The sequence below is a fragment of the Narcine bancroftii genome, chromosome 11 (genome assembly GCF_036971445.1).
Source record: "Narcine bancroftii isolate sNarBan1 chromosome 11, sNarBan1.hap1, whole genome shotgun sequence".
Classification (NCBI taxonomy): Eukaryota; Metazoa; Chordata; class Chondrichthyes; order Torpediniformes; family Narcinidae; genus Narcine; species Narcine bancroftii.
The window spans coordinates 22,600,570-22,618,259 of record NC_091479.1 but is presented as its reverse complement, the minus strand read 5'-3'; the positions used below and the strand labels follow the sequence as shown (position 1 = coordinate 22,618,259).

General features: G+C 48.2%; 1 protein-coding gene and 1 long non-coding RNA gene across 2 annotated transcripts; both read right to left on the bottom strand.

The window, feature by feature from the left end:
* Positions 1-1,354: 1,354 nt before the first annotated feature.
* Positions 1,355-17,136, bottom strand: LOC138745664 (uncharacterized). Its single transcript, XR_011346398.1, has 3 exons — positions 16,633-17,136; positions 8,689-8,815; positions 1,355-2,828 (listed from the first exon to the last, which is right to left on the bottom strand). It is a non-coding gene; the product is annotated as an uncharacterized lncRNA (long non-coding RNA).
* Positions 14,076-15,149, bottom strand: LOC138745663 (forkhead box protein B1-like). The gene has a single exon (XM_069902916.1). It carries the CDS (start codon positions 15,147-15,149, stop codon positions 14,220-14,222), a length of 930 nt encoding a protein of 309 aa, XP_069759017.1. The 3' UTR covers positions 14,076-14,219.
* Positions 17,137-17,690: the final 554 nt, after the last annotated feature.

Genomic DNA, 17,690 nt, shown 5'->3' with positions numbered 1-17,690 from the left:
AGTACAGACTAGAAGGGCTGAATGGCCTTTTACTGTGCTGTAGTGTTTCTATGGCTCTGGTATGACATGGGATAAGCCTGTCCACCAGGATGTCTGTTCTCATTCTGGACGGGAAATCTACAAACGCCGCCAACATGTCGGTAATCTGCGCTGGCATTCATCTCCGCTTGATGGAGTTTGCCCACTTCCATGTCACAGTGCCTTCCAGACAAAGCGAGCCTCTGTGCCTTCATATTTGGCCGCCACCACGGCAAGGACAGGCATCCGTCATTCAGGAGGAGAATTCATGCTGTGGGAGCTGTTGGGGATTGAGACCTCGAGGAGGGGCCATTTGTCCCTCCTAGTTTTAAAAGTGGACTGGTTAGGTCCTGAGGCCAGCGGTGAGGCACAAAATGACTCAGGCGGTGCCAAGAGCGAGTGTGATCAGACTGCGTTGAAATGGATGTCACCGGCGCACGCGCACACACAGCGCACTATTTGTCCCAGCGGCATGTATTCATAGTGACTGTACAACTTCCAATAAAACTCCCCTTTAATGGAGGAAGGTCTCCAGGATAAGAACCAGGACCTCGTTAATGTTACAGGGAAAACACCTCACCCTTTAATTTGGTCCATTTAGGTGTTCTAGATCATTAAAAATCATTTACTCGAGCAGTGGTTCTCAACCTTTTTTCCCCACTCACTTACCACCAGAGGAAATCCCTTACTAACCATAGAGCACATACGGTATCCCATGCCATAGTAGAGGACATCTGTAGAAGGTGAGGGGAGGAAAGTTGAGGGGAGATGTCGGGGGGGGGGGGGGTGGAGGCTTTATACACAGAGAGTGGTGGTCACTTGGAAAACAATGGCCATGGGGAGGTGTGGAGGCTGGTACCATGGGGACATTTATAAGACTCTTAGAGAGTCACATGAATGCATGAAATGGAGGGTGAGGTCAGGAAAGTTTAGAACAGTGGTTCTCAACCTTTTTTCCCACTCGCATACCATCTGAAGTAATCCCTTACTAGCCATGACCAATAGAATCCTCTGCCATAGGTGCTCTGTGGTTAATAAGGGATTACTTCAGATGGTATGTGAGTGGGAAAAATAAAAGTCGAGACCCACCGTGCTGCAGAAACTGGAGGTCGAGCAGTTGAGTTCCCCAATTTAGCAGAGACCATGCTAGCATTGAGAACAGCCTCGGCACGCCCCTGGGGGCCAGATGTGGACCCATCAACGGTGCTCAATGCTGCCCTTCCTTAGTGTGGAGGGAGCACCCATCCATCCAGAGAGGTCACCTTGTTTCTGATTTACTCTTGGAGACGATGAGACGGCAGGGATTGGTGATTTCTTTAAGTTGCAAAAAAGAACATTGTTGCCATCAGATGTTTTATTCTGGGGATACACTTTGTGGAGGTGTCTGAGGAAGATTTGATATGTCACTGAAGACTCCCATAAACTTCTACAGGTGTACGGTGGAGAGGATTCTGGCTGGTTGCATCACTACCTGGTATTGAAAGTGGGCATGCAGGTACAGCAGGTGGTGAGGAAGGCGAATGCGAGGTTGGCATTCATAGCAAGAGGATCTGAGTACAGAGATCCTGCCTTGGTGAGACCACAACTGGAGGACTGTGTACAGTTTTGGTCTCCTTATCTGAGGAAGGACATCCTCGCCATGGAGGGGGTGCAGAGAAGGTTCACTAGACTGATTCCAGGGATGGAAGGACTTGCATATGAAGAAAGGTTGGACAGACTGGGCTTGTATTCTCTGGAATTTAGAAGATTGAAGGAGGATCTTATTGAAACTTAGGGTTTAGACAGACTAGACACAGGAAGGTTGTTTCCAATGCTGGGAAAAACCAGAACCAGGGGTCACAGTTTAAGGATAAGGGGGAAGTTTTTTACAACTGAGATGAGGAAAATTTTCTTCTTGAGGCCGGTTCCTTGTCAGAGTAGGTTAGATTTGACCCTTGTGGCTAAGGGGATGGGGAGAAGACAGGAACCGGGCACTGATCAGCCATGAATGGCGCTGTAGGGCCAAATGGCCGACTCCTGCACCTAATTTTCTGTGTTTCTATGTACGGAGGCGCCAACTCTCAGGTCAAGAATAATCTCCAGAGGGTTGTTAACTGGACCTGCGACATCACGGGCACCCGACGTCCACATGAGGGGGGGGGGGGCGGGGGTCTTCAATCCTCAAAGGCCCCACCATCCCTTTTCACCCTGCTACCATGAGGGGGGAGGAGGGTACAGGTGCCTGAAGACCAGGCACAAGGGCGGCTTCTTCCCTGCTGCCATCAGATTCCTGAATGAACCACAGACACGGCCTCGCTTTTTTTGTTTCCTGAGCTGCTTTCTTATTTATTTTTTCCAAGAGGGTTCATCTGAACGTGACGCTGCCACAAACCGAGGGGGTCATGACCATAAAACCGTGTCCCTGGGATGCAAGGGTAGGATCAGCGGGAGAGCAAGGGGAGCGCGGGGTACTATGTATCAGACTGAGAATGGAAAGGAGCCCCCCACCCCAGCCCAGCCCTGATCAGGACCGATCATTCTCGGGGAAAATTCCACATCTGCCCATCCATCCTTGGGACACTCGGCTGATCAATGGTCAGGGTCGCCCCCAGCCCCCACCCCCCCCCCCAACCCCCTGCGTCTTGGCGAAACGACAGCTGAACTGTTAGAAAACGGGGACAGGAGAAATCTGTTGAAGGAAAGTGGCGGCGGAGGATCATTAATCCTCTCTTTTGTGTCCTGTTCCTGTCCTTCGCCCATTGTCGTTTCCTGAAGTCTGTACAGGAACTCATTTACACTGTCACTTCATCTCCCAGGGCGTTCGTCAAGACCTGAAATATTAAACAGATTATTTTAAACACTAATAGGAATATTTAGACAATCTTTTATGTTAGTCCTTAATTAGTTGTGTTTTTTTTCCTCTGTTCCCTGACAATTTATTTATGAATTATCTACTCTAATATTTGACTTGTAATCTGGCTTCTCTGTTGCTTTGAAAGCGCGTTTCCTTGTCCAAGAAAAATCATCTTGTTATTTAAGCCCTGGGTGGTTTAAAATTATCCCTTTATCTTCGTTCTGGCCAAATTGGGATTAAATATCCCCCCCCCACCACCCACTTCGGACCCCAGCCTGGCGGCCCGTGTCCTCGCCGGCCGGGTGAACGGGAATCTGATCCCAAGAAGTGTTGACTGAAGGAAGTGGTGGGGCGAGCCCTGGAAACTGGGGAGCCCCGGTGACTGAAGAGCCGCCCTTGTTCGGCTCAGGCAACGCGAAGAAGGGCGGCTGCGAATGTGTATCTGAAGAATTCAAAGGATCGCGAATCTCTCGCGCTCTCTCTCTCTCTCTCTCTCTCTCACACACACACACACACACACACACACACACACACACACACACACACACACACACACACACACACACACACACACAGGGAGAGAGAGGGGGAGAGAAAGAGGCATAAAGAGATAGAGAGAGAGAGGGAGAGAGAGGGATAAAGAGATAGAGAGGGGGGGATAAAGAGATAGAGAGAGAAAGAGGGATAAAGAGATAGAGAGAGAGAAAGAGGGATAAAGAGATAGAAAAAGAGGGATAAAGAGAGAGAGAGGGATAGAGATAGAGAGAGGGAGAGAGAAATAAAGAGATAGAGAGAGGGGGAGAGGGAGAGAGAAAGAAAGATAGATATATATATAGAGAGAGAGGGGATAGAGAGGGAGAGAGAGAAAGAGGGATAAAGAGGTAGAGAGAGAAAAAGAGGGTAAAGAGATAGAGAGAGAGGGAGAGAGAAAGAAAGAGATAGATATATATAAAGAGAGAGGGGAGAAGGCGAGAGAAATAGAGAAAGAGAGAGAGAAGAGGGAGCGAGATAGAGAGAGAAAGCGATAGAGAGAAAAATGAGATAGAGAGAGAGAGAGAAAGAGAGAAAGGGGAGATAGAAAGAGAGAGAGAGAGAGAGAGAGAGGTGGGTGGTGGGGGCGATGATTTAAGAGCTATAATGTTCCTGCTTTTCCATCTCTCCGTGTATTCCTAACAGAATTTCGAGCTCCAAGAGGCCAGGTTCAACTTCCGAAGCCGTGACCTATCTCTCGCCCAGTTCCTAAAAAAAAATGTTCCTCTAATTCCCATCACAAGGCTCGCGAGTGACCGAGGGCGAGGAAACTTCTCCACTCGGCAGCTCGAACGGTTTGTGCTGCACTTGATATTCCGTGAACATTTACGATTTGACACCTGCTCATAACCCGAGGAGCGCCCGAAAGTCCGCAGACACTGTGGGTCGAAGTCAAAACACAACGCAGGAGAAACTCAGCAGGTCAAACAGTGTCTGAGGAAAGCCATTTCGTCAATTATTTGATGAAAGGTCTTTCATCAAATAATTGACGAAACAACTATATTAATGTTATTTTTCTCTCTCTACAAGAGGCTGGCCGACCTGCCGAATATTTAAAATGTCCCGAATCCGCAATGCTTTCCGTTGTTTAGCACTTATTTACATGGTAGTTGGATGATTGTTCGCTTTAGGACCTCGCTATTTATTTTTAAGCGGACCGTCGTGGTCCACCTTTGGTACGCTCTCCTACCGCTCGTCCGTTTATATTTGGATATCGTCCATTCCGTCGGGTAATTTCGCGGGTTGTGTCCACCTTCGGATTTGGGAAGAATTTGACCGGATATTAGAAGCGAAAACTGTAAAACTATTAGTTAAAAACGCAGCCAAAAAAAAAGAAAGAGAAAAGATACTGGAAATGCAAATTTAAACAGACGATTCTGGGGAGAGGCGGGATCCTGGTGGCGGGATGAAAAGACGAGTCTTTGCCCATAGATGCTGCCTAACCTCGGGGTATTTCAAGATTGTTTTGTCCTTTCGGCCCTCCGATTCTTGCTAATCAATATGTCGACCCAGATAAAGAATTTACAAAGGGCAGAGGGATTTTATTTTGTGGGGGAGCTCAGAAGGGTCCTTGGAGAGAGATGGTTAGTGAACGTCTCAGGTCGGGACTCTCTATGGTGACAGAAGGGGCGCTGAATGACATAAAGAGGGAGGGGGACGTGGTGGTAGGGTGTTGGACTGAAGGGTAGAGGAAGAAACCAGGGCTGCAAAAGAGAAAAGTGAGAACAGGTGGCTGACAGGAAGGTCAGTGTTGAGGCAACACGGAGGACGCAGAAGGACTTGGACAGATGAAATACGATGTCGGAAAGTGGACCGGTAGAGAAAAAATAAAAGGGCAGGCTACTTTTAAAAGGGGAGAAAATTGAAAATGCCCAGGTGCAGAGGGATGTTTTGGGGGGGGGGGGTCCTCGTACAGGGTAGCCCAAAAGGTCCACTTGCAGGTTGAGTCGGGGGTGACGAAGGCAAATGCAACGCTGGGTTTCGTTTCAAGGGGAATAGAATACAAGAGCAGGGACGTGATGTTGAGGTTTTATAAGGCACTGTGAGACCTCACATGGAGAATTGTGAGCAGTTTGGGGCTCCTCGTTGAAGAAATTATGTGCTGATATTGGAAAGGGTCCAGGGGAGGTTCACAAGGATGACTGCGGGAATGACAGGAGTTTGGCAACTGTTGACCTGTACTGGTTGGAATCTAGGAGAATCTCGTTGAAACATGTTGAATGTTGAAAGGTGAGGACAGAGTAGATGCAGAAAGGTCGTTCCCCACGGTGGGAGAGTCTAGGACAAGAGGATTGAAGGGTGTCCACTTAGAACAGAGAAGTGGAGGTAAATCTGTGGAATGTGTTGCCACAGGCGGTGGTGGGAGCCTGCCCGTTGGGTGTGTTTAAGGAAGAGATTGATTAGTTCTTGATTAGCCAGGGCATCAAATGGGAAAACGGATCACTCATGATCCATTGCCGGGCAGATTCAAATGGGCTATTTCTGCCCCATTGTCTCATGGACATGAAACAGTGGTACTGAACTAAAATCGGGAAAAGCATTCACTGTTCGTGCCTTTATGTTGAAGGCTGCCCGGGAGGACTGTGGTTCCTCATTGGTTGTTGCCAAGGTCAAAGATGCCTATGTGGGAATTGTGAGCCCCCCCGGGAGTTGGCGCTGGGGTGAAGCTGGGTCCCACCGATGTGGAGCGCAGAAGGTTGGAGGAGGTGCCTCTGTCTCAACAGTATTATCGACCTGGCCGGAGGTGGTGGTGCTGGAGGAGGGGGGGGGGGGAAGGGAGATGTTTGTTCCCTCCAGCATCTGCGGTCTTGACACTGCTTTTAGGTGAAAATATTAACCCGCACTGGCGTGGCGAATAGTTGAGGCGAATCCAGGGAGAGGGAAAAGACGGGTCAAACCGAGCACTTTACAGAGCAAAGCTACATAAGCAACCCTTCGGGCTTGAGCCCTTCATCAAGCCCTTCATAGCGTGGAGAGAGATTAGGGGTTGATTGGAGCCTCATGGTCGATGGTACCTCCGCGACCATAGAAAGGCTGTAATAATGCAACTGCACTAAACTGCGGCCCAGAAACCTGCTGGAAGACAGGACACCGTTGCAACCTGACCAAACCTTGGGTTGGGGAGGGTGGAGCTGGGTCGGGATGGAAAACTCCCCCCACCACCCCCCCCCCCCCACCCAACATACACACACACACACACACACACACACACACACACACACACATCTACAGATGGATTATGGAAACCCAACCCTGGGAATTTGTGAACAGGTCATGGTCGTGCGGAGAATGAACTGAATTTAAGGCAGAGCTCGCCCGTCCTTCGGCCAATGGACTGGATGTCTCCCGGGCGGAGGGGACCACATTTGCAAAAGTTACTGCAGTTTAATTGCACGCCACCCGAATCGAGGAGGGCATTTTTCAGCTTCGTGTTTAATCACAGTTTATCGCTGGGAATGATGTTCAGCCAAGTCAGCGTTTCTGTCGAGACGCTGCAGGGGTTAGTAACAGAGCGGCGTTCTGCGCTCAAGGCATCTAATGAGCACGGACGCCTTCGGAATCAGGGAGAGAGTTGATGATCTTCGGCCAGCCTTCAGAGCAGTGGTTCTCAGCCTCGCGTCCCACCTTAAGCGATCCCTTACTGACCACACAAGCGCCGATGCTCTCAGAGGTGCCCTGTGGCCAGTCAAGGGATTGCTTAAGGTGAGGTGTGGGGGAGAAACACTGCAGAGTGTGTTTGTGGGGGGGGGGGGGGGTGGGGGGGTTCTTGTATCTTGTCAACCCCCCCCCCCACCCCACCCCGAGAGGGGGCTGGGAGCGAGGCAGGGCTTTGGATGCCAAGGGCAGAATGTTAAACCAAACGATTTTCGGGTTATCTGGGTTGCTTTAAAATGTAAACACGCTGAAAAAATGTTGCGGTGTTTGTTTGCTGTTAAAAAATGCGGCCAGAAGCTTCTGCAGACGCCCGGGTTTCACGCATTTTACACCTGGACTTACCGGCGAGTGGAGTCAAGGGAGCCGGAACAAATGAGAGGCCCGAAACAGTCGAATGGAGCTGCGAGCGGAGGAGTTCGTTCCTGGGGGCCAGTTTAACTTTCCCCGCTTCCAATCGGACATTTTTCCGTGGACATCACTTGTCACTAAGCAACCCCGTGAAAGCCCTGGGAGGCAGTGATCGCAAACAATTGTCCTTTACTTGGTGCAAGTGTTAAGTGAAGCAGGCAAGCAGGCCCAAATGGTTGACCGCTAGCCTCTAAGGAAAAATCTTTGTTTGGAAGCATCTTTTAAAAAGCATCAGCCGGCAGAATTAAAAGCCCAGTGTGTGTGATAATAAATCTGTTGTTTGTTCCGGCACTTTATCCATTGGAAGCCAATTTGGCAGAGCCCAGCCCTCTTTTACAGTAATCTTGACATATTAATCTGGAACCTCGAAGTCTTCAGATTGATCTTCTTTTGCTATATGTTATCTGCTTAGACTAATATTGCAATAGCCACCCACTGACATAATTTGTTTCACAGTCACAGCCTAGCAGAATGAATCAAGTGTTGACATTCTAATTTCATGCGTACACGGGTGTTTGGCTGAGCTCGGGATAATTTCGAAGTAATACAGACAACATTGTGTGAGATCAAGTAATGCTTCCCCCCCCCCCCCCCCCCTCTTTGCACAGGTTAAGTTTACCCCCTACTATTGATTTCCAGCGATGCCAACTGCTCGATTTGCAGGGGCAAATACTTGAGTTAACCACCCCTTCCTTTCTGATTTGGCTACGAGAAAAATATTCGCAACCTACAAAAATAAAATCCCGCCCAAGACGTTTTATCGGGTTGATTGCCAATTTCATTAGTTTATAAAGGCCTATTGTTCAAATTAAATTGGATCCGAATAAACCGCGTTAATTGTTTCGGTTGTCGGGTTGATTAGAGTTTCGGTTTCTCGAACCCAATCCACACGGTCAATGAGAAACGTTAACACCAATGGTTGTCTCCTGTTTTTCCAGCCAGATTTTGGGAGATATTACAAAAAGAAATAGTCGGTGTACTGGGCGAGGTTAACCTTTCAGTTCGATAGAGATCCGGCAGTTCATTTCCCAGCTGTTGGGACGTTCAAAGGCTGAACAATATTTGAGCAAAAAGGAAGCGGGAGAGACCGTCTGTCCCAGATACATTTAAAATACTTCCAGCACATTCTTTACAAGCTGATCGTATTAAATGTTCCCACGCCGATCCAAAACACGGGTCGCATGAGAGAGTTAATAATTAATGAAGGCACTTATTTTGAGGGGGGGGGGGTTCTCTCAGGTTACCTGTCAGGAGTATTTGGCTCCCCCTCGGCTCAACAGGTCGACGCGAGCTCTGGAGAAACTCGGGAACCCCAAAGAGCGGCCGTTTGTCCTTAATCTCGGGTTGTTCGCGTTTGTCGGGAGCCCAAGGCTGGAAAAAAAATCACTGCATCAGCGCATTTGCTCGGCCTTTCAGCGTCGAGAAATTGATTACCAGCTTTATGCAACTGTTGATTTTGTTAAGAATTATAGTCCCTATTTATTTTTGAAGACCTGCTGTGTCTCAAAGTAAATACGAAATTTTAACAATAGACACTCCAAGTAATTGGCTGATGTATGTATTTGGCATTCAGCTTCGCAGTCCCCATTGATGTCAAGTCATATTTCCTCCCGATAAAATTCACTGGCATTATTTCTGCTGATTCCTTTATATAAAAAAGGAACGGTTCTGAATGATATTATTTTCACCCTTTAGTCCCTTGTCAACGTTTTCAGGAATCATCTGCGAGCCTCCGAGGGCCATGGATTTTGGCTCAACACCTCGCCTCTCCCCAACACCCGTGTTCTCCTGACAGGAGGGATAAAGCAGGTGTGTGTGTACTGTATGTATATGTGTGTGTATATATACACACACACGACTGATTTATATACTTGTATGTATGTTGACACACACTAAACTACACACAACACACGACTTGATTTATATACTTGTATGTATGTTGACACACACTAAACTACACACAACACACGACTGATTTATATACGTATGTATGTTTACACACACTAAACTACACACAACCGATTTATATACTTGTGTATGTTTACACACACTAAACTACACACAACACACGACTGATTTATATACTTGTATGTATGTTTACACACACTAAACTACACACAACACACATCTGTTTATATACTTTTATGTATGTTTACACACACACTAAACTACACACAACGCACGACTGATTTATATACTTGTATGTATGTTTAAACACACTAAACTACACACAACACACGACTGATTTATATACTTGTATGTATGTTTACAAACACTCTAAACTACACACAACACACGACTGATTTATATACTTGTATGTATGTTTACACACACTAAACTACACACAACACATCTGTTTATATACTTTTATGTATGTTTACACACACACTAAACTACACACAACACACGACTGATTTATATACTTGTATGTATGTTTACAAACACTCTAAACTACACACAACACACGACTGATTTATATACTTGTATGTATGTTTACACACACTAAACTACACACAACACATCTGTTTATATACTTTTATGTATGTTTACACACACACTAAACTACACACAACACACGACTGATTTATATACTTGTATGTATGTTTACACACACTAAACTACACACAACACACGACTGATTTATATACTTGTATGTATGTTTACACACACTCTAAACTACACACAACACACGACTGATTTATATACTTGTATGTATGTTTACACACACTAAACTACACACAACACACGACTGATTTATATACTTGCATGTATGTTTACACACACACTAAATGACACACAACACACGACTGATTTATATACTTGTACGTATATTTACACGCACTAAACTACACACACACCTGATTTATATACTTGTATATATGTTTAAACACACACTAAACTACACACAACACACGACTGTTTTATATACTTGTATGTATGTTTACACACGCTATAAACGACACACATACGACGGATTCCTTTGGTTTTAGATATATATATATATAAAAGTTTCTACAGTATATATATTATTTTGGACGCTGCTAGAATTTCTGACTCATCGAGCTTCTCAGAATAGCTCATTTGGACCCCAGTAGCCGCACCAAGGTGGAACGGAACGGGCGCTCCCATCCATCTGACCCTGCCATCCCATTATTCGAATGTCCAACCCCAACCCCTCAAAACTGTTGACCGGAAAACCTTGAAAGCCCCAAACGCCGGCTGCGTATCTCTGCCTTTGCCCCAGTGCTTGTTTGACCTGCTGCGCTTTTCCAGCATCTTGTGTGTGTTGTGGGGGGGGGGGGGGGGGTTGTTAAATTTCGGTGTCTGCGCAATTTTCGGGATTTACTTTCGAACTTCAAAACCTAATTCACAAACTGAGCTGCAAGCCCGTTGTAACATCATACCTGGTTAAATCTTCCGCGTTTTGTGCATGGATACATTTTTTTTCTTCGCCATGAGGGAACTGGCCGATGATCACACCCGAGACAGAAGGAGCTTGTATCAGCGTTTCCCTACAAATGTTAGCCTTTGACATTCGTCATCGTATGATCTTAAACTAAATAATAAACGTCTGTCCCGTTCAATTTATTTTCCTAAGGTTAAGTTGTTTTCTGATGCAAGGCTACTGCCCTTGTGTATGAGGCAAAACATAAATTATGTATACTAATTACCTTGGATGGGCTACCAGTTTAATGAATTCTTTTAATTAAACTGCAACACAGGGTTTTGTAAAGGCCGGCCAATATTTCATCGTTACTGACCGAACTATCTTTTTTTTGTGTGGTCCGTGCTCAAGTCCACATGCTGATTCATCTGTAATCCTGCGGTACATTTGCCACCATCCGTTCGGTGACGAGTTAATAAAGTGGCGCTTCACAGTAAACAGAGCTGATGGTCTCTCCATCTGGATTATGACACACAATGATGGCTGCAGGTTAAAGATTTGATGTATAGATCTGAATTTCATTGCCCCTGAATAGTATTAAAATTTCCGGATGAGTAAACCAGCAATAAACAGATTGGACAGTCAGTGTGTATATCTAATTATTTTGCATAATAATGAGATATAGGTTTGGAATGCAGCAGACTATCCTTCGCTTGTCTAAATTAACATTATAATTGTAAAAAATGTATATCGCGTCTTGCCGCGATTAAAGACGATCGAGGCTGCAGAACGCATTTTCCTGAACTATTTTGACGGCGAGACTAAAACATGGTCTCTCTTTTTTTAAAATCAAAAGATCCCCCTACCCCCCACCCCCCCCACCCAACCCCAGTCGGTGGTTCTCTGTTTGACCAGCCAGTGTAAGGTTCCCTGGGCATTGCCGGCGCCGAATCCACCGCTCTCCGTTTAAAACTTTATTCAAGGAAAGGGGCTGAAAGTCGGGGGACCGTGGCGGATAGGGCAAGTTCACCCTGGGCAGGACAGCGGCGTTTGGTCGGATTGGCCAGGGTCCGAAGCGACACTTCGCGTCTGTTTATTTTGTAAAAAAAAATTTGGAAGTTAAATTCGCACCTTGTGTTCAATTGCAACAACAACAAAAAAACCCCAGGATTTATTCAGACTCTAAAAGTTGTTTTACAAGGTGGAACTTGTGTTATCCAAGCGAGTCACACAACGAGTTGGCAAAGGCCCTCCAGAGGGGACACTGGCAGAGAAATTGTCTGAGAGTCACCCTTTGTGTGTCTGATGGAGCGCTCTCGGGGGCCGCCGCTGTGCCCTCGCCCGGTGCAAGGCGAGGGTTTCGGAGCACGCCTGCAAAACGTCCGGGGGGGGGGGGGGGACCCTCTGAAGCGACCGCCGTGGGGTCGGGCTTCTCTACCTTAGCCTCGGCTCATTTCGGTTGACCGACTGGTTCCAACGCGTTTATTCCTAGTTTCTTTTTTAAAACAACGTGGGTGCGCGGTCAAATGAAAGGGTTAATTTGAATTTGAATTCCTGTCGGGCTACGAGTCCGGTCGCCTAGTACCGCGGTCAGAAATGTGTTTGTGAGAAGCCAATGTTTTGTCTCCCAAAAGGGCTAAATCTACATCGGTGGCCCAGTGGGCGCGAACTATTCTTTCTCTCTTCTATTGAAGTGAATGGCGCTGAATGAAGTTCCCGGAACCTGTATTTGATCTAGTCAATTGCTAAAAGTGACAGGATTCTAATATATTTGTTTAATGGCATTCAATGGGGGCTCGCTTTTCTCCACCGTATATTCCCCCCATTGCTCGGCACGGTTTCAATTCACCTGGCCGAGGGACCCGTCTAATCGGTGGCCCCGGTCACTGAGAAGGTTAAGTTTAGAGAACAGATGCCGTGAAGGGGCTGCGGATTCCAGGAGTGGGGTCTGAGTTATTGTTCGTCTTCTGGCAGCGTTTGTGTCCCTCTCTCTCTCTTATACACCCTCCTCCTCCTCTCTCTCTTTGAAGCTGCAATCGAAACATTAATTAGATAATTTGTTAGGTTTTTTTTTAAAAATAACATGAGCGATCCCTTAAAGGTGGGGGGCTTTCATTCCACAGCCGTTGAATTGCACGCCGCACCGTTGCTTTGCATAGTTCATTTGTCTCCATAGATTTTCCCGTGAACGGATATAATGATGAGCTTTTAAGTAGGTGGTATTCTTTTGCAAAGCTTGTTGATATAATTGTTCTCAATGGTTGATGAATGTCTCGAGTGTCCCTTGTGTGACGGGCCGGCGGCTTCATGCATTTTAATCAGCCGTCGCTGAGAGGATTCGCTCGGTCTTCTCCCCTTGTTTGTGTGTGGTATTTCTTACAATCAGATCTATAAAGCAAAACGCTCCCCGCGCAGATGCCGTCTCAAGGTTCATTATCTGTGATCAAAAACAATCCGATCCACCTTTCCCCACTTGGGCCGCAACGGGTTCAAGCTCCGGGGGAGAAAAAAATGTCTCAACGACCACCCCCCCCCCATAAAATTGCAGGATTGTGCCGGGTTTTGCACCAGTTTAACCAAGTCGCCCGGCCACCGCTGCTGAGGCAGGACTCGTGTTCAAATTGGCCGCGGCGCAAACGGGATGAAGGCAGAGCTGGGAGCGAAACCACAAGCGGGACCTGGTGTGGCCCTTCTGCCCAGCAGATAGACAACTGTGCTCGTACGCGCTCGCTAACATGGCCCACGACCAACGACGAGTGGAGGGGGTGGGGGGGGGGTGTAAAGCCCCGTCCGGAGATGTCGGAGTGGGGGGGGGGGGGTCCCAGTAAAGCTGCCTTGATTGCGTCTACCTTGTGGGCATTCTCCGCCTTTAGCTCGTCAGAAAGTTTATCCCCCACTACCAACCACCAAACTTTTTTTTGTTGCCCGCTTCTCGATCGTGCGGTTCTGTCCCGCAGAGCTAACATAAAACACGCATCGTTTCCGACAGCAAAACACGGCGATTACCTCTACTGTGGGCATTTTAATGAGAAAATATCTTTCGATAACCTAGTTCATAATTTAAAGCAGACAGATATTTCTGGGAAACACATGCATACTGCGACTACAATCTTACATCCATGCCGCACTTTTTGCTTTACAGAGTTAACAAATGATTTGTTGGTTCACGACACGATCGGAATACACTCGACTCGATGATCAGCGATTGCGGATGTCCTGGAGCTGAAGCCAAATGAAGGGGGTTGGGGGGGGGGGGTGGGGAAGGTGCATGTATTCACAGGCTCGGGTTGTGCACGCCGGCCGCTTACATTGAACCCACCCGGGGGTGGGTTGATCGCAAGCGGACAGTTCTCCCTGCGGTTCCGCCACAACTTTGGAACGAGCTCGATGTCAGTGCACGGCGACCGACTGAAGAGCGGCGCCGGCGAGCGGATCGCCCGGACTCGGGCTCCGTTGCCCGTTGCTCATCTGCGGAGAGGTGGCGGGGCTGTTGGACAGGATGGCCGAGATGGGAGCGGGCAACGCCGGCAGGGTGGCCGGAGAGGGTTTAATCGGCACCGGGATAGCCGGTAAAGTCTGCCCGCCGTGGCACAGGGGCTTGATCGGGACTCCATAAGCGCTGTAATCGCCGCTGGGCACCGACAGCGGCGGCGCCGTGTCCATCACGTTGGCGCTGTACATGTGAGGCCAGGCAGCTCCGATGGAGCCGCCGACGGGATGCATCGGGTAAGCGGCGTGGATGGGCTGCACGGCCGAGAAGGCCAGTCCGCTCGACATCACGTTTTTGTATTCTCTGGCGATGATGTTCTCGATGGCGAAGGGGTGCTTGAAACTTGTGCTCTGGGAAACGCCCATGTTATAACTGGGGATCTGCGGCAGGTGAGTGCCGGAGACGGCCAGGGCGCTGAGGCGAAGCTTTGCCTGCTGTTGTAGGTAGTGCGTGGCATCCGACTGCTTGCCCACCGCCAAGTGGTCCGCTTTCAGCACCTTGAAGCGTTTGCGGCGTCTCAGGAAGCTGCCGTTCTCGAACATGTCCCCGCAGTTCGGGTGCAGGGCCCAGAAGCTGCCCTTCCCCGGCTGGTCTGGCCTCCGGGGGATCTTGATGAAGCAGTCGTTGAAGGAGAGGTTGTGCCTGAGCGAGTTCTGCCACCTCTGCGTGTTCTCCCGGTAGTAAGGGAAGCGGTCCATGATGAACTTGTAGATCTCGCTCAGAGGAAGCATTTTGTCCGGACAACTCTGGATTGCCATGGCGGTCAGTGAGATGTAGGAGTAGGGTGGCTTCTGGTCGCTGTATGTGTTTCTGCCCGGACGAGGCATCATCAAACCCCCCTCCCTCAAAAAACAACCCCACAATTTTAAAGTCTCGGAATGTCCAGAAAACCGAAACAAAACCGGCCCCACCTCAAAGTTAACCGAACTTGGCAAAAAGAGTCCGCTTCCTGCTCGGTGGCAGCGCACTCCCCCCACTCCCCCCCCTCCTCCACACCGGACACACTCTTGGAGGGGACAGGCTGCGGTGAGTGGCAGCGAATGGCGAGGGATCCGGCCCGTCCTCCCTCAACTGGCTACTCCCATCTCCGTGCGTTGTGTGGGGCGCCGCTGGTACTTTCAGTGGTGACATGTGCGAGGCAACTCGGTTAATGTAGCGCTCCCGCCGTCACATGACTCGTGCATTTGGGGAAAAGGAAATTCTGCTTTCACTTTCCACCTCTTTACATGGCCACCGCCGGCCAATAGAAATCATTTACATTTCCACAACAGTTAGGGGTCAAATCCGAATTGTGAAAGGGAAGACGAATCGGAGTGTGTGTCCAGTAACCGTGGGGGGGTGGGGGGGGGGGGGGGGGGACGCCGAAGGTTCTGCCACCCTTATTCTGCGATCACCCTTCTACAAACGACCCTCGCCCAAGCCCACTCGCGGGGTGGACATTTGTAACTGTGTGCCCACCACACAGCTCAGCATCTCGCTTCTCGGATTGTGGGTCTCGGACTGACACGAAAACCGTGAACTTAGAAATGCGACTGCAACTCGGAATAATTCCATTCTGCTCAATAACATTATGCACCCCCCATCCTTTAGAGAATTCAAGTGCTTAAAAAAAGAGCTGGTTCAATGCCTATTAGTAACTCGCCAAATCGTAACTTAAACACGGTTATTTCCAGAGATTAAACCATGTCATTAATATTAAAATGCCAACGGAGTCCGCTCGCCGTGGTTTGAATGCGGACGCACGCTTCCTCGTATTAATCGGGTACTTGAATCAATGTTAAAAAAAAAAGCAAAATAGCTTTGCAAAAACTTTTTTTAATGCTCGATGCGGGAAATTAGGCTTTAATATGCGTGCAGACACCCGTCTAGAAGGGTGATCTACGAGTAAACTTGCATTGCAATGAGAAAAGCTTTGCCGCAACACCCCCCCCCCCCATAAATCGCCCATCAGTCGATTGATTATATTAAAATGCAAAATCAAATGGACCCGACTCGCTGTGATAAACCGTTTAGGCTTCAGCCCGTTTCTGCTCAGAGAGTTTCCATCAGCTCTCTTCCCACAAGCAAGACCACACACGTTCCAGGTTAGCAATAATTTATGGTAATTTCCCCCATAAATCCACAGTCGATTCTATTCGTATCCAAACACTCCCAAACCAACGACAAATGACAAACACAATATTGGTTTTGATCGCTAATGTTTGCATGCCTTAAACGCGCAGGTGTAGTTCATTTCCAGTTTTCCATGAAAATATCAGGGAGAGGGGAGGAGGACGAGGAGCCGGCGAAACTTCCACATCTCCTGATACTTACAAAACAGACCCAGGGGCTGCTCCCGTTCCCAGGGCTACAATAACAAAGCGGCTCTCGAAAGCACCGTCGAAAGTCAACTCCACGCCGAGTGCGTGGAGCAGAGGGGAGGCTTTCTCTTCTATTTCAGACCCTCCATCGGTGTCGACAGACCCGAGCGGTGGATTGCAGTCGACCGGCCTTCGCCCCAACTTCGTAGGGGTGGGGGGTGGGGGGTATTTCAAGTTCCCTTCTAAAATAAAATTCTATTCTTCGCCAAACTAACTGTTTGTCTTTGCCTCTCCCTCCCTCGCCAAATGGTCGAATTTGAAAAGCAAAACTCGGTTCGGGGTTTTAAAAGAAATCCGAGGTTGACTTTGTTCGTGGCCCAGGCGATGTGTTGAAATTTAATGTGATAAAAATAGGTGGTTATGACAGCGCTGGGCTCAGCCGTGTAATGTGTATATTGGTTGGTCGTTTGTACAAAGAAGAACAAAAGTTCTCTGAACTAGATTACATTGCACTTCTGAACTGCGATGCAATTTGAAGTATCTTTTACAGAGAGGGCTTGTGAACAATTCTGTGTGTGTCTGAAATTGAATAACAAAGCAACGTTGTGAAACCTCTCTAAGTGAAGTGTTCAGGCGTGCTATTCCCAGGGTGACCGGAGACAAAGGCGAGGGTCAGCGAGATGAAAAACGAACCAAACAGCCACTTTCACACGTCGCCGTCGATTGCGGTATCGCCAAACAATGGGGAACAAATGTAAGAACGGGGTGAAGGGACAGAGGCATTCGATCTAACATACGATAGTGGGACAACACCAGAGTCAATATTAAACAATATCATTTGTTGAATTAAAAGTTCGGTTACAATCTCTTTTATTCTCTGCCGTTCCTTTGATTTCTCTCTCTCTCTTATTCCTGGTTGGAGGTTTAATTCGCTCGCCGCGGGAATCCCGCACTCCCAAGGCCGGATCAGATCTCAGCAGCGAGGCTGTTCGAGTTCCTGCCAAGTTTAAGAGCTTGAGACCCGGCTGCCGGCCGAACCCGAGGGCCGCCGCCGCTCAGGTCAGAGTGAAG